We start from the raw sequence: 25,536 nt of genomic DNA, 5'->3' as shown, positions 1-25,536 counted from the left end.
GGTTTACCAAGTGGAGTAAACAACATTAACTTCAGCTTTGAGGAATAAATGACAACTATAAACACGAGATATTGTGATTATTGATCCAATCAGATCAACAAATATTTGAGGGCCTACTATGTGCAAGTCACACTGTGGAGATGGTGTAGAAAACACAATAGCTGCCCATAAAAGTGTTATAATTCAGGCAAGCAGTCCTTGATTTACATGGCCCTTTGTTAATGGAAACTTGTTCATGTCAAAATCATGCCCATGCCTTTCTTTGCTTCTGTGGTGACTGAGATTATCTCAGTTCCCAGGTGCATAAGTTTGAGTTAACATGGTACCATGCAAAGTGAGGACTGCTTGTAGTTTAATTAGTTGGAGAGATGAAACAGGATGGAACGTTAATTGGGCAATGGTGAGAAATAGGCTGAATTACTAATATAGTACAGGGCTGTATTGAGGATTTTGAAAGCTAGTAAGAGGACATTGGTCTAGGTAGTCCCATGCTTTTGGAGTGTTTTGTCCTTAGTACTGGTGCAGTCTGAGAGGGGAATGGAGGCTTGTTTTAGTCCTAAGGCATTTACCCATTAATTGTAAGTCATGTATCAAAGACACTTGAGATGTATTTTGCGTTCGTTCATTTGCCAGCTTAGCAGTTTTACTGAGTATTTATTAAGATAGTGGTTAAAAGCCTAGGTATTAGAAACAACCTCCCCACTCTGAAATCCTATCTGCTGAGTGACCTTGGTCAAACAAGTTATTCAGTAGATTTATTGAAAGGATTAAATGACTTGATGTTTGCAAATGCTTAGTGTGTCATTCATGTAGTGAGTACTAGGTAAATGCTAGTTTCTGCTAGCTATCTTAATGACAGATGCTAGAAATACACAGATAAATAGAGACTGTGTCTCTGCGCCCCCATTTTAGGCATTTATAAGCAAATAATTAAACCCAATACTCTTTTACTATGTGCCTGGTGCTACATTCCACATTATATATAATTTTTTTGCATTTATTGCAGACTTGGTATTGCTTGCTCCCATTTTACGGATAAAGGAATTAAAGCCTTAGAAAGATTATCTGACCTAGAGTTTTATAGCTTTAGATGTCAGAGTCAGTATTTGAACCCAGTCAGTCTGACTCCAGATCCTTAATTCTTAATTGTTAGTTTATGGGCTAGTGCTACCATAGAGGTAGGCATAGCATGCGAGGAGAGTGAATAGGAAAGCATCTGTCTGGGAAGGTTAGGGGAGTCTTCATGGAGAAGGTGAGGTTTGAGCAGGCTGTTTCAGGACTGAGTAAGAATTTATTGTTGGATAAGAGGAGGAGGGCATTTCAAACAAAACAGTTTTGAGGGGAGAAAGCTTATGGAACTGTTGGAGCCACATGTAATTTCTTTGGCTGGAGTTGAGGAAGATGACATTAAAAGTTAAGTATGGACCAGATCATAAAGATCCTAGGGTCCATGTTAAGGAGTTTGTACTTTTATTTTTTAGTTACAGTAGCTCTTTAAATAGTAGTTAACAAACTAAATAGCTGAATAGTTCTTGAGGAGCTAGTGAAGAATTGTTAAAAAGAGGGTGACATGATTGTACTTACATTTAAAAACTCAGTGCTGGTAAAACAGTGAGCAGTGGATTGAAGCTCTGAACAAGGACATTTAGCAGTCCAAAGATTACAGTAGTCAGGATGAGAAGTGATGAGGGTGACTTTGATAAACATTGAGGATAAAATTGAAAGATACCGTGTTCGGGTGGGGGGAACCAGTAGACCTCCTAGTGTTCCTCTATTTTGAGTAGGGAATGATATGAAATGTGGGAGCTTTTTTGGGTATAGGAGGAGATGACGCTTACATTAAGCTTGGTGTGAAATGTAAAGTGGAGAACATTTGTAGCTTTTGCATATATGGATATGGAGGTCAGGAGGACTCTGAGTAGGAGATTTGCCAGGTTTTTAGCACAAAGGTGATAGATAAAACTATTCAGGTAATAGCTGAAGTTGTCATTATAGGCAACATTCATTTAACAATAAATGTTACTGGGCACTGGTTATGGTATGCCAAACACTAGAGATACAGCAGTGAACAAATCAAATTTTTCAGAAAAAGCCCTTATCTCAGGCCTTATGGTTTAGTTGGAATGGGATGGGTTAAAGTAAGTGGTATGCGATGTAGTAAGTAGTGTTATAGAGAAAAAGCAGGGGATGGAGAGAGAATTCAGAGTGAAAGGATGGATTTGTGCAATTTTAAATTGTTGGCTTGGGGACTGTCTGTCTGACATTTAGCAGAGACCTGAAAGAGGTGAGAGAATGAACCATATGGGTATTGAGGAGATAAGAGTACAGGCAGGGGAGCAGAAATGCCAAGGCCCTGCCCTGGGATTTCTGCTTGGCTCAGTCAGGGAAATGAGAAAAGGCCAGTGTGGTCACAGCCACATAAGTACGAGAGAGAATGGAAATTAGGTAATGAGAGGACAGAAAGGCAATTGAAAGCCTGATTTTTTTTTTCATTTTTATTTTTATTTTTATTTTTATTTTTATTTTGGTATCATTAATCTACAATTACATGAGGAACATTATGTTTACTAGGCTCCCACCTTCACCAAGTCCCTCCCACATACCCCATTACAGTCATTGTTCATCAGCGTAGTAAGATCCTGTAGAATCATTACTTGTCTTCTCTGTGTTGCACAGCCCTCCCCGTGCCTCCCCTGACATTATACATGCTAATCGTAATCCCCCCTTTCTTCTTCCCCGCCCTTATCCCTCCCTTCCCACCCATCCTTCCCAGTCCCTTTCCCTTTGGTAACTTAGTCCATTCTTGGTTTCTGTGATTCTGCTGCTGTTTTGTTCCTTCAGGTTTTCCTTTGTTCTTATACTCCACAGATGAGTGAAATCATTTGATACTTGTCTTTCTCTGCCTGGCTTATTTCACTGAGCATAATACACTCTAGCTCCATCCATGTTGTTGCAAAAGGTAGGATCTGTTTTTCTCTTATGGCTGAATAATATTCCATTGTGTATATGTACCACATCTTCTTTATCCATTCATCTACTGATGGATACCTAGGTTGCTTCCATTTCTTGGCTATTGTAAATAGTGCTGCAATAAACATAGTGGTGCATCTGTCTTTTTCAAACTGGGCTGCTGTATTCTTAGGGTAAATTCCTGGAAGTGGAATTCCTGGGTCAAATGGTATTTCTATTTTGAGCTTTTTGAGGAACCTCCATATTGCTTTCCACAATGGTTGAACTAATTTACATTCCCACCAGCAGTGTAGGAGGGTTCCCCTTTCTCCACAACCTCACCAACATTTGTTGTTGTATGTCTTTTGGATGGTGGTGATCCTAACTGGTGTGGGGTGATATCTCATTGTGGTTTTAATTTGCATTTCTCTGATGACTAGCGATGTGGAGCACCTTTTCATGTGTCTGTTGGCCATCTGAATTTCTTCTTTAGAGAACTGTCTGTTCAGCTCCTCTGCCCATTTTTTAATTGGATTATTTGCTTTTTGTTTGTTGAGGTGCGTGAGCTCTTTATGTATTTTGGATGTCAAACCCTTTATTGGATCTGTCATTTATGAATATATTCTCTCATACTGTAGGGTGCCTTTTTGTTCTACTGATGGTGTCCTTTGCTGTACAGAAGCTTTTGAGCTTGATATAGTCCCACTTGCTCATTTTTGCTTTTGTTTCCCTTGCCCATGGAGATATGTTCATGAAGAGGTTGCTCATGTTTATGTCCAAGAGATTTTTGCCTATGTTTTTTTCTAAGAGTTTTATGGTTTCATGATGTACACTCAGGTCTTTGATCCATTTTGAATTTACTTTTGTGTATGGGGTTAGACAGTGATTCAGTTTCATTCTCTTACATGTAGCTGTCCAGTTTTGCCAACACCAACTGTTGAAGAGACTGTCATTTCCCCACTATATGTCCATGGCTCCTTTATCATATATTAATTGACCATATATGTTTGGATTAATGTCTGGAGTCTCTATTCTGTTCCACTGGTCTGTAGCTCTGTTCTTGTGCCAGTACCAAACTGTCTTGATTACTGTGGCTTTGTACTAGAGCTTGAAGTTGGGAAGCGAGATCCCCCCCACTTTATTATACCTTCTCAGGATTACTTTGGCTATTCGGGGTCTTTGGCGGTTCCATACGAATTTTTGAACTATTTGTTCCAGTTCATTGAAGAATGCTGTTGGTAATATGATAGGAATTGCATCGAGTCTGTATATTGCTTTGGGCAGGATGGCCATTTTGACGATATTAATTCTTCCTAGGCAAGAGCATGGGATGAGTTTTCATTTGTTAGTGTCCTCTTTAATTTCTCTTAAGAGTGTCTTGTAGTTTTCAGGGTATAGGTTTTTCACTTCCTTGGTTAGGTTTATTCCTAGGTATTTTATTCTTTTTGATGCGATTGTGAATGGAATTGTTTTCCTGATTTCTCTATTAGTCCATTGTTAGTGTATAGGAAAGCCACAGATTTCTGTGTATTAATTTTGTATCCTGCAACTTTGCTGTATTCTGATATTAGTTCTAGTAGTTTTGGAGTGGAGTCTTTGGGGTTTTTTTATGTACAATATCATGTCATCTGCAAATAGTGACAGTTTGACTTCATCTTTACCAATCTGGATTCCTTGTATTTCTTTGTTTTGTCTGATTGCTGTGGCTAGGACCTCCAGTACTATGTTGAATAACAGTGGGGAGAGTGGGCATCCCTGTCTTGTTCCCTATCTCAGAGGAAAAGCTTTCAGCTTCTCGCTGTTCAGCATGATGTTGGCTGTGGGTTTATCGTATATGGCCTTTATTATGTTGATGTTCTTGCCCTCTATACCCATTTTCTCAAGAGTTTTTATCATGAATGGATGTTGAATTTTGTCGAATGCTTTTTCAGTGTCTATGGAGATGATCATGTGGTTTTTGTCCTTTTTGTTCATGTGGTGGATAATGTTGATGGATTTTCGTATGTTGTACCATCGTTGCATCCCTGAGATGAATCCCACTTGGTCATGGTGTGTGATTCTCTTGATGTATTTTTGAATTAGGTTTGCTAATATTTTGTTCAGTATTTTTGCATGTATGTTCATCAGGGATATTGATCTGTAATTTTCTTTTTTGGTGGGGTCTTTACCTAGTTTTGGTATTAGGGTGATGCTGGCTTCGTAGAATGAGTTTGGGAGTATTCCCTCCTCTTCTATTTTTTGGAAAACTTTAAGGAGAATGGGTATTATGTCTTCTCTGTATGTCTGATAAAACTCAGTGGTGAGGGATTAATGATGGCGGCGTGAGAGGAGAGACAGAGGCTTCCTCCTAAAACTGGATACAATTAGAAAATATAGTTGGCGCAACTAATTCTGAGAGAGCAACAGGAAAGAGGACGGTGTCAGACTGCACACACCTGGAGAAAAGAGCAGACCTCACCAAACAGGGTAACGTACCAGAGCTGTGGCTTCATGGGACTTGAGCCCCTCTCCCACCCCAGCTCACCAGGAGAAGGAAGAGAAACGGAGCAGGGAGGGAATAGAAGGCTTGGGACTGCTGAATACCTAGCTCTGGAGATCTGCGCTGGGAGCACAAACCTACATTTCATGGTGCTTTCATGAGACTCGCATGACTATTGTTTTGGAAAGTTAATACAGGCAGAGTTCCTGGGGAGACTGGGATTCTGGCCGCTTGCGGAAAGCAGGGATCCATATCTGGCTGCTTTGGGACAAAAACTTATACCTGTGTGCCCAGCCCACTGGCTAAGGCAGTGGAGACAGGCACAGCAGCCAGGAGTCAGGGAACAGCTCTTTGCTTCCCACAGGCACCAGTACCGCTCCCCCGCGACCCCCGACATTGCTTCAGGGGCTGAGCAGCTCCAGAATAGAGCTTCTGGACACTAGATGGTGCCATATACAAACCTGAAAAGCCAAAGGAACCTTCTTCAGAGTAAAATTATTAATACAACTCCCGAGAAAGATTTAAATGATATGGACCTCGTGACTCTTCCTGAAAGGGAGTTCAAAATAAAAAGTCATCAACATTCTAATGGAGGTACAGAAAGACATCCAAGAACTCAGGAATGAATTCAGGTCGGAGACCCAACCGTTGAAGAGCAGAATGGCGGGTATTAAAAGCAGGTTGGATACTTTGGAGGAGACAATAAATGAAATAGAAACTAGAGAAGAGGAATACAAAGAAGCTGAGGCACAGAGAGTAAAAAAGATCTCTAAGAATGAATATTGAGAGAACTGTGTGACCAATCCAAGCAGAACAATATTCGCATTATAGGGATACCAGAAGAAAAAGAGAGAGAGAGAAAGGGAGTGTCTTTGAGGAGGTAGTTGCTGAAAACTTCCCTAATCTGGGGAAGGAGATAGTCTCTCAGGCCACGGAGATCCACAGATCTCCCAACACAAGGGACCCAAGGAAGACAACACCAAGACACATAGTAATTAAAATGGGAAAGATCAAGGATAAGGACAGACTGCAAAGCAACCAGAGAGAGAAATAAGATCACATACAAAAGGAAAGTTCATCAGGTTAACATCAGACCTCTCAGCAGAAACCTTCCAGGCCAGAAGGGAGTGGCATGATGTATTTAATGCCATGAAGCAGAAGGGCCTGGAACCAAGATTACTTTATCCAGCAAGATTATCATTTAAATTTGAAGGAGGGATTAAGCGATTTCCAGATAAGCAAAAGCTGAGAGAATTTACCACCCACAAACCATTCTACAGTATATTATGGAGGGACTGCTATAGATGGAAGTGTTCCTAAGGTTTAATAGCTGTCAGCAGAGGTAATAAAACCACAGTAAAGAAAGCAGAACAGCTAATTACAAAGCAAATGTAAAATTAAATTAACTATCCACAAAGTCTATAAAGGGATAGACAAAAAGTACAGAATTTGATACCTAATATATAAAGAATGAAGGAGGAAGAAAAATGAGGACAAATAGAAAAGAACCTTTAGATTGCGTTTGTAGCAGCATACTAAATGACTTAAGTTAGACTCTTAGATAGTAAGGAAAGTAACCTGGAACCTTTGGTAACCACGAATCTAAAGCCTGAAATGGCAATAAGTACATACCTATCGATAATCACCCTAAATGTAAATGGACTGAATGCACCAATCAAAAAACATAGAGTCACTGAATGGATAAAAAAAGAAGACCCATCTATATGCTGCTTACAAGAGACTCACCTTAAACCCAAAGACATGCACAGACTAAAAGTCAAGGGATGGAAAAAAATATTTCCTGCAAACAATAGGAAGAAAAAGCAGGTGTTGCAGTACTGGTAAAAGATAAAATAGACTTCAAAGCAAAGAAAATAACAAGAGATAAAGAAGGACATTACATAAAGATAAAGGGCTCAGTCCAACAAGAGGATATAACCATTATGAATATATATGCACCCAACACAGGAGCACCAGTATATGTGAAACAAATACTAACAGAACTAAAGGAGGAAACAGAATGCAATGCTTTCATTTTAGGGAACTTCAACACACCATTCACTCCAAAGGACAGATCCACCAGACAGAAAATAAGTAAGGACACAGAGGCACTGAACAACACAATAGAACAGATGGACGTAATAGACATCTATAGACTCTACACCCAAAAGCAACAGGATACACATACTTCACAAGTGCACATAGAACATTCTCCAGAATAGACCACATACTAGGCCACAAAAAGAGCCTCAGTAAATTCAAGAAGATTGAAATCCTACCAACCAACTTTTCAGACCACAAAGGTATAAAACTAGAAATAAATTGTACAAAGAAAGCAAAAAGGCTCACAAACACATGGAGGCTTAACTACATGCTCCTAAATAGTCAGTGGATCAATGACCAAATTAAAATGGAGATCCTGCAATATATGGACACAAATTACAACAACAATACAAAGCCCCAACTTCTGTGGGATGCAGTGAAAGCAGTCTTAAGAGGGAAGTATATAGCAACCCAGGCATATTTAACAAAGGAAGAACAAACCCAAATGAATAGTCTAACATCACAAGTATCAAAATTGGAAAAAGAAGAACAAATGAGGCCTAAGGTCAGCAGAAGGAGGGACAGAATAAAGATCAGAGAAGAAATAAATAAAATGGAGAAGAATAAAACAATAGAAAAAAATCAATGAAACCAAGAGCTGGTTCTTCAAGAAAATAAACAAAGCGGATAAGCCTCTAGCCAGACTTGTTAAGAGAAAAAGAAAGTCAACACACATCAACAGAATCAGAAATGAGAAAGGAAAAATCACGAAAGACCCAACAGAAATACAAAGAATTATTAGAGAATACTATGAAAACCTATATGCTAACAAGCTGGAAATCCTAGGAGAAATGGACAACTTCCTAGAAAAATACAACCTTCCAAGACTGACCCAGAAAGAAACAAAATCTAAACAGAACAATTACCAGCAACAGAACTGAAGCAGTAGTCAAAAAATTACCCAAGAATAAAACCCCCAGGCCAGATGGATTTACCTCAGAATTTTATCAGACATACAGAGAAGACATAATATCCATTCTCCTTAAAGTTTTCCAAAAAATAGAAGAGGAGGGAATACTCCCAAACTCATTCTATGAAGCCAGCATCACCCTAATACCAAAACTAGGTAAAGACCCCACCAAAAAAGAAAACTACAGACCAATATCCCTGATGAACGTAGGTTCAAAAATACTCAACAAAATATTAGCAAACCGAATTCAAAACTACATCAAGAGGATCATACACCATGACCAAGTGGGATTCATCCCAGGGATGCAAGGATGGTACAACATCCAAAAATCCATCAACATCATCCAGCACATAAACAAAAAGAAAGACAAAAGCCACATGATCATCTCCGTAGATGCTGAAAAAGCATTCAACAAAATTCAACATCCATTCATGATAAAAACTCTCGACAAAATGGGTATAGAGGGCAGGTATCTCAACATAATAAAGGCCATATATGATAATCCCTCAGCCAACATCATGCTGAATAGTGAAAAGCTGAAAGCTTTTCCTCTAAGATCTGGAACAAGATAGGATGCCCACTCTCCCCACTGTTATTCAACGTAGTACTGGAGGTCCTAGCCACAGCAATCAGACAAAACAAAGAAATACAAGGAATCTAGATTGGTAAAGACGAAGTCAAACTGTCACTATTTGCAGATGACATGATATTGTACATAAAAAACCCCAAAGACTCCACTCCAAAACTACTAGAACTAATATCAGAATACAGCAAAGTTGCAGGATACAAAATTAATACACAGAAATCTGTGGCTTTCCTATACACTAACAATGGACTAATAGAGAAATCAGGAAAACAATTCCATTCACAATCGCATCAAAAAGAATAAAATACCTAGGAATAAACCTAACCAAGGAAGTGAAAAACCTATACCCTGAAAACTACAAGACACTCTTAAGAGAAATTAAAGAGGACACTAACAAATGAAAACTCATCCCATGCTCTTGCCTAGGAAGAATTAATATCGTCAAAATGGCCATCCTGCCCAAAGCAATATACAGATTCGATGCAATTCCTATCATATTACCAACAGCATTCTTCAATGAACTGGAACAAATAGTTCAAAAATTCGTATGGAACCGCCAAAGACCCCGAATAGCCAAAGTAATCCTGAGAAGGTATAATAAAGTGGGGGGGATCTCGCTTCCCAACTTCAAGCTCTAGTACAAAGCCACAGTAATCAAGACAGTTTGGTACTGGCACAAGAACAGAGCTACAGACCAGTGGAACAGAATAGAGACTCCAGACATTAATCCAAACATATATGGTCAATTAATATATGATAAAGAAGCCATGGACATATAGTGGGGAAATGACAGTCTCTTCAACAGTTGGTGTTGGCAAAACTGGACAGCTACATGTAAGAGAATGAAACTGAATCACTGTCTAACCCCATACACAAAAGTAAATTCAAAATGGATCAAAGACCTGAATGTACATCATGAAACCATAAAACTCTTAGAAAAAAACATAGGCAAAAATCTCTTGGACATAAACATGAGTGACTTCTTCATGAACATATCTCCATGGGCAAGGGAAACAAAAGCAAAAATGAGCAAGTGGGACTATATCAAGCTCAAAAGCTTCTGTACAGCAAAGGACACCATCAGTAGAACAAAAGGCACCCTACAGTATGGGAGAATATATTCATAAATGACAGATCCAATAAAGGGTTTGACATCCAAAATACATAAAGAGCTCACGCACCTCAACAAACAAAAAGCAAATAATCCAATTAAAAAATGGGCAGAGGAGCTGAACAGACAGTTCTCTAAAGAAGAAATTCAGATAGCCAACAGACACATGAAAAGGTGCTCCATGTCGCTAATCATCAGAGAAATGCAAATTGAAACCATAATGAGATATCACCCCACACCAGTTAGGATCACCACCATCCAAAAGACATACAACAACAAATGTTGGTGAGGTTGTGGAGAAAGGGGAACCCTCCTACACTGCTGGTTGGAATGTAAATTAGTTCAACCATTGTGGAAAGCAATATGGAGGTTCCTCAAAAAGCTCAAAATAGAAATACCATTTGACCCAGGAATTCCACTTCCAGGAATTTACCCTAAGAATACAGCAGCCCAGTTTGAAAAAGACAGATGCACCACTATGTTTATTGCAGCACTATTTACAATAGCCAAGAAATGGAAGCAACCTAGGTATCCATCAGTAGATGAATGGATAAAGAAGATGTGGTACATATACACAATGGAATATTATTCAGCCATAAGAAAAAAACAGATCCTACCTTTTGCAACAACATGGATGGAGCTAGAGTGTATTATGCTCAGTGAAATAAGCCAGGCAGAGAAAGACAAGTATCAAATGATTTCACTCATCTGTGGAGTATAAGAACAAAGGAAAACCTGAAGGAACAAAACAGCAGCAGAATCACAGAAACCAAGAATGGACTAATATTACCAAAGGGAAAGAGACTGGGAAGGAATGGTGGGAAGGGAGGGATAAGGCCAGGGAAAAAGAAAGGGGGCCTTATGATTAGCATGTATAATGTGAGGGGGGTGGGCATAGAGAGGGATGTCCCACACAGAGAAGACAAGTAGTGAGTCTACAGCATCTTAGTACGCTGATGGACTGTGAGCGTAATGGGGTTTGTTGGGGGGGACTTGGTGAAGGGGGTAGTCTAGTAACCATAATGTTCTTCATGTAATTGTAGATTAATGATAATAAAATGAATTTAAAAAAATTCAGTGGTGAATCGATCTGGCCTGGGGGTTTACTCTTTGGTAGGTTTTTGATTACCGCTTCAATTTTGTTGCTGGTAATTGGTCTGTTTAGATTTTCTGTTTCTTCCTTTGTCAGTCTTGGAAGGTTGTATTTTTCTAGGAAGTTGTCCATTTCTCCTAGGATTTCCAGCTTGTTAGCATATAGGTTTTCATAGTATTGTCTAATAATTCTTTGTATTTCTGTGGGGTACATCATGATTCTTCCTTTCTTGTTTCTGATTCTGTTGATTTGTCTTTTTCTCTTAATAAGTTTGGCTGGAGGCTTATGTATTTTGTTTATTTTCTCAAAGAACCAATTCTTGGTTTCATTGATTTTTTTCTATTGTTTTAGTCTTCTCCATTTTATTTATTTCTTCTCTGATCTTTATTATGTCCCTCCTTCTGCTGACTTTAGGCCTCATTTGTTCTTCTTTTTCCAATTTCGATAATTGTGACTGTAGACTGTGCATTTGGGATTTTTCTTCCTTGTTTAAATATGCCTGGATTGCTACATACTTTCCTCTTAAGACTGCTTTCGCTGCATCCCACAGAAATTGGGGCTTTGTGTTGTTGTTGTCATTTGTGTCCATATATTGCTGGATCTCTATTTTAATTTGGTCGTTGATCCATTGATTATTTAGGAGCATATTGTTAAGCCTCCATGTGTTTGTGAGCCTTTTTTGCTTTCTTTGTAGAAGTTAATTCTAGTTTTGTATCTTTGTGGTCTGAGAAGTTGGTTGGTAGGATTTCAATCTTCTTGAATTTACTGAGGCTCTTTTTGTGGCCTAGTATGTGGTCTGTTCTGGAGAATGTTCCATGTGCACTTGTGAAGTACGTGTATCCTGTTGCTTTTTTTTTTTTTTTCCTCTTGAAGTCACTCAGTTTAATTTTTTAACCAAAGTGTTGGATGTGTACCATAACTCTAAAATAAATCTTTAGGACATGTAGCTATTATCACATGATAAATCAAGATGTGTGCCTTGAGAATATTTTTCATGATTCATTTATAATTAATGCCTTCAAATATCTCCCATATAATGATGATTTAACTTTCTAATATATTGAAACCAGTCAATATAATTTTACCTCATAATACTCAACTAGTTCTATGAAAATACAAATTAAAAATCAGAGTATTTGGCAAATCAAATTTGCTTGCATATGGTGTATATACATAAAATGATTCAGAATATTGGATATCATTACACACTCATTACACTCATCGACCATAATAAGGAGCAAGAGGAATTTGCCACATAAAAGAGATTAACAAAATGGAAAAGTTTACAGGCATACAATTTACATCCTAAGCCCTAACATGGATCTGAATGTCAAAATCTATATAGTTAAGAAAATAAAGGTAAAAGCAACAGTTCTTTCAGCATTCTGAAGAATATCTCTATCAGAAAAGAATTAATGAGGCTGGGTGTTATCTAGATCTCTTCAAAAGGACTTGAAAATACACAAATTTTTGCTATTTAAACACTGGGATAACTCACTAATGTGAACAGGAAAATGTAATACAGTAATTTAGAGGTTAAGAACATATTTTTGAAATTGAACAGCTGACACTTGAATTGTGTATTACTATTTATTAGTTATATTATCTTGAGTGCACTTCTTAACCTTAGTCTGTTTATCTTGTACAACATAGAATTTAAGTCATCTATTGCAGGAATGTTGTTAGCATAAATACTGTAATTTTGAAAATATTAGTATAGTGACTTCACATCGTGAGCGTTAAGTATGCATTAGCTGTTATTTTTTTTGACTGACAAACAGAAACTCACGCTTTTATCTCTTTTTGAATTTGTAAAAAATATAGTCTGAGCTTAAGTCTTATCTTAAATGATAAGTTGATTTATAGTAAAAAGCCTCATATCATCAAACACAATACATTTCATAATTGGGGTATCTTGTATGCTTGCTAAATTCCACTTTTAATGTTTTTGGAAGGAGAAGTGTTAGAATATATAATGCTAGAAAAGAAAGAAAACACCTAATATGTATTATTAAAAAATCAAATGTAGAAAAATATTCATGGCAAATTTGAAGAGGAAAATGTCATATTTGTATTCTGTTTTGGAGTGTCAAGATATGAGTCTTTAATTTCAGGTTCTGCCTTTTACTTTTTTGTATCTTGAACAACACATTAAACCTCTTAAGACTCAATTCTGTAATCTGTAACAGAAATAGTAGCAAATTTGAAGGTTAGTACAATTTTTATTTTTATTTTTATTTTTTTTGAGAGGGCATCTCTCATATTTATTGATCAAATGGTTGTGAACAACAATAAAATTCTGTATAGGGGGGTCAATGCTCAATGCACAATCATTAATCCATCTCAAGCCTAATTCTCGTCAGTATCCTGTTGCTTTTGGGTGTAGAGTTCTGTGGATGTCTATTAGGTCCATCTGTTCTATTGTGTTGTTCAGTGCCTCTGTGTCCTTACTTATTTTCTTTCCGGTGGATCTGTCCTTTGGAGTGAGTGGTGTGTTGAAGTCTCCTAGAACGAATGCATTGCATTCTATTTCCCACTTTAATTCTGTTAATATTTGTTTAATATATGTGGTGCTCCTGATTTGGTTATAATGGTTATATCCTCTTGTTGGACTAAGCCCTTTATCATTATGTAATGTCCTTTATCTCTTGTTACTTTCTTTATTTTGAAGTCTATTTTGTCTGATATTAGTACTACAACACCTGCTTTTTTCTCTGTGTTGTTTGAATGAAATATGTTTTTCCATCCCTTGACTTTTAGTCTGTGTATGTCTTTGGGTTTGAGGTGAGTCTCGTGTAAGCAGCATATAGATGGGTCTTGCTTTTTTATCCATTCTGTTACTCTGTGTCTTTTGATTGGTGCATATATTTAGAGTGATTATTGAAAGATATGTACTTATTGCCATTGCAGGCTTTAGATTTGTGGTTACCAAAGGTTCAAGGTTGGCTTGCCTTATTGTCTAATTTAACTCTTTTATTGAGCTATTATAAACACAGTCTGATGATTTTTTCTCTCCCTTCTTATTCCTCCTCCTCCATTCTTTATATGTTAGGTGTTTTATTCTGTGCTCTTTTGCATTTCTTTTAACTGCTTTTGTGGATAGTTGATTTTATTTTTTGTGAGGGCCTGATTTTGTAGGGTCTTCTAGGCCATTATAAGGACCATGGCTTTTACTCTGAGTGAGATAGGAACCCTTGGATGATTTTGAGGGAAAGAGTGATACAGGTTTTGACAGGATTACACTGGCCTCTCTGGATCAGGGGGAGAAATGCAAAAGCAGGGAGAGCCTAGGAGACTACTAGCATTATCCAAGTAGAGATACAGCGGCTGGATCATTGTGCAGTGATGGAACTGGAATTCCAATTCTGGTCTGCAGGTGTGCCCATGGCAGTGTGCTGGTGGTTTGGGTGGCTGTGAGAAAAAGCAGTTAACAGTGATGCTAGAGCACAGCTGGAGGAGGGCGCTGCCGTTTCCTGAGATACTGGAGATTGCAGGAGGAGTGTGTTTGAGGAAAAGATGAGGAGTTTGTTTTTGGACATGTTAAACTTGAGATTCCTATAAAGCATTCAAGAGAGAAGGTACCAAGTAGGCAATGGGATATATGTGTCTGGAATTTAAAGTACAGTCTGGGCTGAAAATTTAAATTTAGTACTGTCAGCAAGTTAGTGGTGGTATTTAAAGGAGTGAGACTAGTTGATATTACCAAAGGAGAAAAGAAGAGCTTTGAGGAGTCCTCAGATATTCCAACTTTTAGAGATTGGAGAAACTGAAAAGGAATGGCCAAGGAGGATGTAGGAAAGTAGGAAGAAAACTTGGAAATTGTAGTTCTTAGAAGTCAAGTAAAGAAAATGTTTCAAGAAGGAAGGAATGGAAGATTGTGCAAATCGATCAAATAAAATGGAGACTGAAAACTGACCATCACATTTCCATTTACTAACTTGGCGGTCATCTTGAGCAATAGTTCCCACAATGAGGGAGGGGAAGGGTGAAAGTGGAGTAGGTTCAAGAAGGAATGCGAGAAGAGAAATTGGTTATATAAGTAATATATTGCCACCCTTTTGAGGTATTTTGCATGAAGGGGGAGAGCAGAGAAAGAGATAGTAGTCAGATGATGTGAGGGCCAAGAAAGATACACTTTTTATTTTAATGCAGGAGAAATAATAGTTAGATGCTGATCTAGTGGATATAAACTGGATGATCCAAAAAAGAGAAGGGAATATTGTTGCAACAGTGTCTTTGAGTGAGTAAGAAAGAATGTAGTTTAATACACAGTGGAGGCACTGGCCTAGGATCGGAGCACAGACGTTTAGCGATAGTATTAAGGAAAGGCAGGGTGTGTGGGCACAGAGGGGTGGACATACAGATGTGGCCATGGAAAGCCGTGGACTTTCTCTTTTTATTCCTTAGTGTTCTAGTGTAGTAGAAAGCTAAGGCATTGGTCCAAAGAGAAGATGGCATAACGTAAGAGGTGTTGGAGTCTTGAGACAGGAGAAAGTATGAAATAATCTTGTAGGAGAATGGGAGAGTAAATGAAGTAGGGAAGCATCAAGGGCCCATTTAAAGTTAGTGCTTATGAATTATAAATTGAGGCTGGTCAGCAGTCTCTGTGCTTTTCTCTAACCCTGTTCAGATTTGAGGTTAATAACTTAGATTATGTGAAAACTGATTTAACTAGAGTTAGGATTTTGTTGTTGAATCAGGAGATAAAGACATTAAGGATATATGCAAAGATGAGGTACAGTGAAAGACCTTGGAATTTCAGCTGGATAAGGGGAAGAAAGTTGTATGAAGGTGAAAAGCTGGTAGAATCGCTGGGTTAGAGGCTTTATGGAGAGAAAGGGTAAGAGGGCTGAATACAGAATCCTAGATTTCATCAGTATTTAATAGTAAAGCAAAGGAGATGTCTGAATGTAGATGACCAAAAAACATAGGGGAAGAGAGACATAGTCTTATTACATTTACAGTAATGAGATCCAGGGTCCTGAAAACCTAAGAAAAACTATTGTGATCAAATATACATAGCATGACATTTACCATCTTACTATTTTAAGAATACAGCCCAGTGGCATTAAGTACATAACACATTGTTGTGCAGCCACAATATCTCCAGAGCTTCGTTGTCTTCCTGAACTGAAACTCTATACCCGCTAAACAAAAACTCCCCACTTTTCTCTGCCCCAGCCTCTGGTAATCACCATTCTTTCCAGGTTATCCCCACATTTTTTTACACCTACTCTTAACCTTTTAATCTACCTTCTGTTTATAAAAAAAGCAGTCTCTATGCCCCATCCCTGCAGTAATCTGAACCACTACACTATCTAAAAGAAAAAAAAAACTCGTAAAGCTTTTATGACTTCCACACCAGCAATTCAAATATAAGCCATTGCTAACAACTAAAAAGATCAGGTTTTAAAATCTTAAAACGAGGGCTCACGTAGTGGTTTATTTTACTTAGTATAATTTCTTCAAGGTTCATGCATGTTGTAGCATGTGTCGGAATTTTCTCAGCACAATTTATATCACTTGGTTTATGTCTACACCCTGAATGCTTATCCGCCCCTTCATTGATGGCACTGTGGTGTGCTTTCACCTTTTGGCTGTTGTGAATAATGCCAGTGAACTGGTGATGTGAATATGGGTGCTGCTGTGAACAAGGGTGGACAAATGTCTGAGTCCCTGCTTTGAATTATTTTGTGTATCCAGAAGTGGTATTCCTAGTTTATATGGTAATTCTATGTTTAAGGTTTTGAGGAGCTGCCATACTGTTTTCCACAGTGGCTGTGCCATTTTACATTTTCACCAGTACTGCTAAAGGATTTCAGTTTCTTCACATCCTTGTCAACACTTGTAATTTCTCTCTCTTTTTTTTTTTTTTTAATAGTAGCCGTCCTGATGGGCGTAAGGTCATATCTCATTGTGGTTTGCATTTGCATTTCCCTCATGATTAGTAATTTTGAGGGTCTTTTCATGTGCAATTTATTGACCATCTGTATGTCTTCTTTGGAGAATGAAAAATAAATTATAACTCATTTTACAGTAAGGTAATTACCTAAACTCAGTTGGCAAGACATGCTGAACAGACATGAGACTATATATATTCTTTACTTAACCCATTTAATGTGAATATTCATATGCTTTGCTAAAGAAATATTAATGTGTCTGATTGTGGAGTGTTGCCCCCTTCTGCCAGGGCTGGTGATTTAAGATACGTACGTGGACTGTAATGCTGTCTACCATCAGGAAAACTCAGGATTCCAAGGCACATTCTATTCCAAGTGTCTAGGTTAGGAGTCTGGGTTTATAGCTTCATTTCTATAGAAAACTAAGTTCCAGTTCAAAAGAATTTTCACATAAACTTTGGGAATTCAGAATGTTAATTAGGTGAGGGTTACCTGTACTTCTTATATCATCTCTGCCCATTTGTTCTTTTTCATCTTTATACTTCAGTCTTGATACTCCTGTCCTGGAGGTTTTTTCTGCCTCCTAACTTCTCTGAGCCTTGTTTTTTTTTTCCATCTACAGTACTGGGCATATTGTTTCATACTTGGAGGGATGGATTGTGGGGATTAAATGAGATAATACAAGGCACAGAGCCTGGCACCGTAGGTGCTTAACAAATGCTGATTTTCTCTGTTCTTTAAGTTTATGCTTCCCCCATTTTTAAAGCTTGTGAACTCATTCTTACATACCTCTTTCATCATGTTACTTTTAATTCCTAATGGATGGAATTATTTTTTATCATAGTGTTTCTGTGGGAAAATACTAGAAAGATATCTCTTCCCACAGTTCACATCCTCATACTGATAGTAAAGGTACAGTCCTGGACCTGGGGGTACCCCAAGAATGGTTTCTGTATATTGGAAATTGAAATTATGTAAGTCATTGAATGGAACAGAGTTTTTGTACAAGGTAGTAATCTTATGAACTGCTAGTAATACAAATTTCATTATCTAGAATAGGTGTATTTAAAGTTATCTTTTGGTTTAGCCCAATTACTAGCTCATTTAGTGCCTCCCTTACTTTCATAGATGAGGAGGTCCATTCTGGCCTAGAATATATGTCAGCTTTTAAAGATGTCGGCCTGTTCATATAAGAAGAGGTCACAAGTGGCAGAACTTCAGTTAGAAGTATTTTGTGCTCTTGATTACAATGGATACCTACTGCTTTGGGAAGTTCTGTGTTTAATGAAAGAGTGTTTTGGCTAAAATTTAAAATGAAGACCTCTCAAAGGTGACCTTGTAATTCAGATTTGCCAGTTTGGTGTCGGCAAGGATGGGGCTGACTGGTTTATAGAGCCTTTGCCAACTTGTACATCTTGGTAAAGGGAAACACACTGGCTCACAGGTTGTCACAAGGGAGTTGGAGGTGGAAGACTGAGGTGGATATGCGCATGTGCCAGTGCATTTCAGAGTGCAGACGGGGAGGGTAGGTCAGGACATCTGCCGCAAGTCTAATTTTACACAGGTTCTCTTTGTTGAGGTGATGTGCAAACAATTATACTGGAACTGGGTATCCAGCTTCACGTCGGGCATCCACCTGGAAGAGCACCAGGCAGCTGATGGGAGAGACCTCAGATGGCAGGCAGAGTCACAGCAGGTGCCTGTTGGCAGCTTGTGGGACTCCTATTTGCTCCTTGGCTCAGGAAGTGAGAGTTGGTTTCTGATATTTGGTTATTCTGATACTTTCTATATTACTGTTGTTATTTTGAGCTGTGAAGATAAGTTAAAGATACTAACTTTACGAATTAGAATACTTGACTCTAGAATGTAGTTTAAACACTGTTATTAAAACCTTTTTATAGAGTTCTGTTTAGGTTTTGAGAAATGAAAAAACCTTAGTTTAATTCTGTCTTGTGTTTAGGTTTTGAGAAATGAAAAAACCTTAGTTTAACTCTGTCTTGTGTCTGTCCTTATGATTTTTGTATTTGGAAGAGCCCCAGTACTCTTGGTGTCATAACACAATTTATCCAACTAATAGATGTTTGTCTTTTGTTTTGAGGTGCCTAAGGAACAGGTTGAGGTTTCACCTGGCTGTGTTCCAGTATGAAACCTGAGATAAGTCCCTTGGCCTTTAATAAAAGAAGATTGGTTAGAAAAAAAGATGGTTAGAAAGACAAGGGAGAGTTCTCAAGTTAGTTGTGGATGAAGAGGCTTCTTCCTTAAATGAATTTATTTGTAAAAATAGTGAATACAAATCTCCAGTCTTTTTAGTTTTGTTATAAGTTGTGTAGGTGTGTGTCTGTGGGCTCTAACATGGGGGGCTTTTAATAATCTCTCAGTGGTTTTTTAAACATGAAGTTGAAGGATAACTTGGATTATTCTTTTGATTAAGTTAATATTTGTGTTTGATTAGCTAACTTCCAACCTTGTCTTTTTAAGTCATTTAGTATTCATAGAGTATACATGATAAATATATACATATACATACATATATATTAGATATTATACACATAATATACATACATGTATATATGTATATATGAATCTGTTGCTATATTGGGTGCAGAGAAAATCAAATTGCCCTTGAATTTATGTAAAACCTGATCTTTTCAGTTATTAACAGTGGCTTATATATGGGTTGCTGGTGTGGATGTCACAGAGGCTCTATGAGTTATTTTTTCTTTTAGATAGTGTAGTTTAGATTATTGCAGGGATGGGGCAGAGAGATTAATTTCATTAAGATGAGAAAGTAGATAAAGGGATAATAGTATGTGTATAACAGTATTTTTTTCTTGGTCGAATCTGTGAAGAGCTACTAATAAAGAGCTAATAATATAGGCAACATAAAATGAAGACTCTTTTGATAACTTGTTTTGTCTTATTATTTTTATGTTGTTCTTAAATACCAACGTAACCAAAGCAGAAAAGCATTCTCTGCTCTGTATGCTCACATATTCAGTAGGCCATCTCCGTTGTTGTCAGTGGAGACGGTACATGTCTTACCTGGGCAAGTGTGCACAACCCTCCCCCACATTAAGGTGATTCTTTATCTTACATTCCCCAAATGACCGCAGTTTCTCTTTTATAACTAAGTTATTAAGGGAGTGAGTTCAGTTGAGCAAAGTTTTTGCCCTATTATTAAATATGGAAAATGCAGTGACTCATCTGTGTTTGGTTCTAAGAGATTTATTCACATGTTTGTTCTTCATTTGGGTGCCTTATTTATAGAATAATACAGCTTATTCCAAAACTTGTTAGTTTCTTTCTGGCTTTTTTTGTTCTATAGAATCCTGAGAAGACATCATTTAGATTCAGATCTTTTTTTTGTTTTTCTCTATCTCAGTGTATTTAATTTAGCTAACTTTTGTAATGTATTTTTTGAATGCCCAGAAAGTTGGAGTGACTGGTCCGCCTGATCCACAAGTGCGCTGTCCCTCTGTCATTGAGTTTGGGAAGTATGAAATTCACACCTGGTACTCCTCCCCATATCCTCAAGAATACTCAAGGTATGTTTTGAGAGCCCTTTACCTTCTGCTTTGGAATCATACAACTCCAACATGAGAAGGGGTCCTGGGGCCGTCTGGTCCTGTTCATCCTTTTACATTCAAGGAAACTGGTAGCTTCTAAATGTCCCTAATAGCAGCATACTTTGGCAGCCACTTCATCTCAGTTGGCTTTACATTTTCTCTCCTGTAACCTGTCCAAAAGCTGTTATTTAAAATTGGAAAGCTGACACATGGTCAGAATGAAAGGGAAATACTTTATCTTCAAGAGAAAGTTTACCTTCATACCTCACACTAATACTTTTTTTAAAAAAGAAAACAAGATTCTTACATTTACCTATAAAGTTTAACTGAGTAGGCCTTTAACTTTTTATAAATTAAAAAAGTTGATGAATAATTTGTTTTCCCAGGACTAATTGGAGAAATTTACGAAATTATAAATACAGATATAAAAAGTGATTAGTCACCGGGTTTTTGGGATGAGGCCGTGTGTTTAGTGAAGCCAACTTGGTTTCATGACTCAACTCTGATATTTAGAAGCTGTGTAACCCTTACCTTAGGAGTAACTCAACTACTCTGTGCCTCAGTTTCCCCATCTGTAAAGTGAGGACTAGCTAGAACTTAACCTCGTAGGCTTTGTTGTGAACATTAAATGAATTAAACATGAATGGTAAGTGCTCAAAAATGTCAGTTATTCTTGTTTTCCTTTAGTGTTAAAAGAGTTGAAAATAGGATTTGGTCAAAAATTAAACAGTGGTTTATCATTTGAAGTACATCAGTCACATTAATGTTCTCTTCAATCTGTAAACCACTTCTGTCTCAGTTTCCCCATTTATCAGGGTGTTGCAAGGAATAAGTGTGGTGCTCTGAGGGTTAAACACATGTTCAAAGTACTCTCCTATGGTGGGCCATCAGGAGAGAAATTGGGGATCAACAGAGGTGAGGCTTAGAACCTCACCCCCCCTGTTTTGAGAGAAATCTTCTGCATCCGTGGATGTTTTGTTGCCCTTGTCTAGCTTGGATTAATACTGAGTCTGTAGGCACACACCTGATCATCTACATTTGCCCTCTTACAGCACTAAATTATATTTTCTACCTTTATCTTGCATCTACCTACCACTTCAGCATTTTATTAAAAATAAAAATAATAAGAATAATAAGTGAGAAATGTGGGATTCACATATAAATCAAGTATAAAAATCAAACGAATAATCATATCTGACTTGATTGTTTATAGTTCATGGTGAGTGATCAAAACTGAAAGTTTCTGTGATATGACTGCCCTTGCACACTGTTCACCATTTAAGAACTTATTCACTATGTAAGAACTTGTTCGTTATGCTTCAGAAGATTGGAGACTGTTGAGAATTAGGCTTGGGGTTGATTAATGATTGTGCTTTGAGTCCCCTATACAGAATTTTATTGTTGTTAACAACCATTTTATCAATAAATATGAGAGATGCCCTCTCAAAAAAAAGGAAAAAATTAACTTCACCTGTTTCTTTTTAGTTTCTATGGCTTGTAGGAAACCTAAAATTACATTTGTGGCTCACAAAAAAAAAAAAAGTACTCTCCTATGACTTTTAAACCCATCTAATTACATTGCTGGTCCAAAATAAAAAGTAATCATAGCAACATTAATTTATTTAGTGCTTTCCAGTGTACAAGGTACTTTAACATGGATTATTTCAAAGAAGCTGGGAATGGATCAGCATATTTGTTAAAAAAACTAAAACCCAGTATTTTTTTTTACCTCTTCTTTCCATTTAATTTGATAACTTGCTTGTCTGGTTTCCAAGTCTAGCAGAAGTAGAAAAATAGGAGTGAGAATGTTATTATAGATACAGACTCCAGGGATAGAAAGAAGAAGAAAGCAAAGCTCCGGGGAACTAACACACAGCTCATGAAACACAGCAACTGAGAGGCACTTACTGTAGGGTCAGTTAGCCCTGAACACTGCCTAGAGCTATAAGGCATCATTCTGTTTATATCATGGAGTAACAGCTAATCTTGAGTTTGGGAAAAGAAGATAAAGTTATATATTCTGTTTATATGTTAAAAAAGGGCAGAAAGTTCATCAGCTACCTACAGGACTCAGGTATTCAAGGTAGTTTATTCCTCAGGAGTTCTGGATAGCAAAGATACTACATGATGCAAGAGGATTTAACTTCTTCAGCAGGTTTAAAATAAATTATTGTTACTGTTTTTGTAGTAAGCTCCTTGCAAGCTGTCCAAATCACAAAAGTGTTCTCTTAGATGAGAAAGCTTGTTGAATGTGCATATCATCTGTTCTACAGATTATAGTACAGAGAGATTGGAGCCACAGGCACCTCAACTCAAGTGGAGGAGTGGAAATTCATTGATTCAGGAATCGGATTAGAGAGCCAGACTCAACACTTGCTTTTCAAAAGAAGCTCATTTTTCAAATGAGGCTTTATCTTTTAAGACATTAAAAGGCTCCATTAAAAATGTTGCTTTTTGTTCAGATGAGATTTTCCCTAGAACTGGATTTCTTAATCAGGTTTGAGGGAATTGGTTTTCAGTGAAGGGATAAATATTGCCAGTACAAAAATAAATAGCCAAAAATGTACAATAGAAATTGTAATAGCAAGCAGCAATGGAATATAAACTGTAAAATTGATCAACTTTCTTAAGTAGAATTTTAGACATTTTGTATATACATTTCCTTATCCATAGTGGAAGGTTCCTGAATTTTCTATCAGAAAATATTCTGTAATTTAGTTGGTTCTTTAGTAATTAAGGACATTTTTTTCTATCTGTGTACTCATAATTCTTTTAGTTACATTTTTAGAAACTATATTTAATTATTTAATGAGTTTAATCTAGTTTATGAATTTAGGCTTGTTTTACTTCTGAGTTCTTTTAAACTTGAGCTGACTAAAATTTAGTTCATAAAGATTTTGTTTCCCAAATAGTAAGACTATATCCTTACTTTATTAATAATTATTTATTCTGTGCTAAATTACTTCTAAGTTACTTTCTTCATACTAAAGATTTTGAACACCTTTTTAAAAATTCCAAATCCCAAGCAGGCAAAAACAGGGCAGCAGGAGCAAACAAACAAGATCCCAAAAGGAAGATTTACAGGAAGTGGATGCATTATTTCTCATAATATCCAGATGTTTGTATGTACATTGCATATTAAGAAATCTTGCATCCTGACTAAAATAAAAAAACAATGAAGCAATAATTCTGCTTCATTTGGAGGAGTAATTGATTCTAAGACACTGAAGAGAATAAATCAGTGCTAACCCCAAGTTTCTCTGAGAGGGCCATGTGGTGCTCACACAGGGCAGACAGGCTTATAGAAACACTATGCTGCCATTAAAAATATGGCATATATGGGCAGAAGGCAAGAGTAACTGGGGTCATGGGATATCTTCTACTCCTAAGCTGTTTAAAACTTAATTTCATAGTAACCTCTTTGCTGCAAGATCATCTTGAGGTCCTAAAGGGCAGATTCCCTGTAATTGAGTAGCTTAGGCAGTTTCTTACACCTTTTAATCCTGTCCCTGACTTAACTTGTTGCATAGGTTACAAACAGCCCCTGGTTCCCAAAGGAAAGCATCCTTAAGGCCTTTGGATGACCATTAAATGATAAAGTAAAATGGATGAAAGAAGAATAAAAGTATTCATTATAAATAATAGCAGTTATATTTTATTGAGTTTGGTATGGGACTAAACATCTCTGGAATAACTCTGTAAGGTGGATATTACTATCTTTGTATCACAGATCAGGGCTCAGCAGACATATTCAAGAACAATACAGTTTATAAATGGCAGAACCAGAATTTAAACCTACTTTTCTCTTATCACATAGACATGATTTTTAACCACTGTGCTTACAGTACTCCATGTAGCATCTGTATCTAGTTCGATGGCGCATGCCTGGTACCATAATCTTTTGATTTAAGTAATATTTGATAGAATTTTTATTGTTATATTAACATTTTTACTACAAGTTGACCGATCATGAAGGCCACACAAACTGCTACTATCTTGGGCAACATTCGAAAGCCAAAAAGGTACTGTAGGAGTTCCTGGGAAGAATATTTGCATCTTCCCAGCAGTAGGGAAGCAGTGCCTCCAAAGCACACATAACTGCTGCAGCCCCCACTTCACAGACAGGGGTGTCAGCACAGTGGCTGGCTGTAGAGGAACTTTGTGTGTGGAGGCTACAGCCGTAATGCAGCTGATGAGAGGGGCCCTACACCAATTGGACAGGCAGGGTCTAGGTGCTGCAGGAGGACAGTGACAAAAGACAGCACCCAGCAGTATTCACCAGGGCTGAGAGTATTCATAATCTCTCTCACTAGCTTCATTTCACTTCATCTAATGTTCTGTGTATATGATGCGACTTTTCAGTGGGAGAGGTGCAGCCATTTGTGCTACCACTAGAAGAAACATTGTGTTTTTCTAGTTTTATCAGATGATTCCCTTTAGACTAACAGTGTCATCCCAGTGGGCTTGATTATAATAAAGTAAGAGACTTGAAATGTTTTCAGCAAGAACTGAATTGGAATAAAGTAGATCATGATGCTTGTTTTTACTTCATTATTTTTCATATATAAGGCTTGCTAATTTTTTTAAATTATCAATAATATGCTATATATCTTGCTGTTCTAAAGAAATAACATGGAATCAAAATTTACCAGATAAGACTTGGCAGTAATTTTCCCAGAGATTTCATTTCTTCTAATGTTTTCTTGAATAACTTCTTACTACTAGAGCCTGGAAAAAATTGCACTTCCCTCATAGACCTTAGGAAATAAATTGTACTTTAGTTTCACGTCTCTGTACTGAGACCTAAAGGTCGAATTGAATGCTTTTAAAGTTGGCATT

The 25,536-nt window shown here is 37.3% G+C and overlaps 1 protein-coding gene across 1 annotated transcript in view; it reads left to right on the top strand.

The window, feature by feature from the left end:
- KAT6A (lysine acetyltransferase 6A) overlaps positions 1 to 25,536 on the top strand; it is a 160,889-nt gene that overhangs the window by 114,675 nt on the left and 20,678 nt on the right. The window contains exon 9 of the mRNA XM_037005290.2: positions 20,561 to 20,676. Coding sequence (XP_036861185.2) covers positions 20,561 to 20,676 — 116 coding nt within the window. The remainder of the gene's footprint in view (positions 1 to 20,560; positions 20,677 to 25,536) is intronic.

This window comes from Manis javanica, chromosome 12 (assembly GCF_040802235.1).
Source record: "Manis javanica isolate MJ-LG chromosome 12, MJ_LKY, whole genome shotgun sequence".
Classification (NCBI taxonomy): domain Eukaryota; kingdom Metazoa; phylum Chordata; class Mammalia; order Pholidota; family Manidae; genus Manis; species Manis javanica.
The sequence above is the reverse complement of the archived record's forward strand: the minus strand, read 5'-3'. Positions and strand labels throughout refer to the sequence as shown.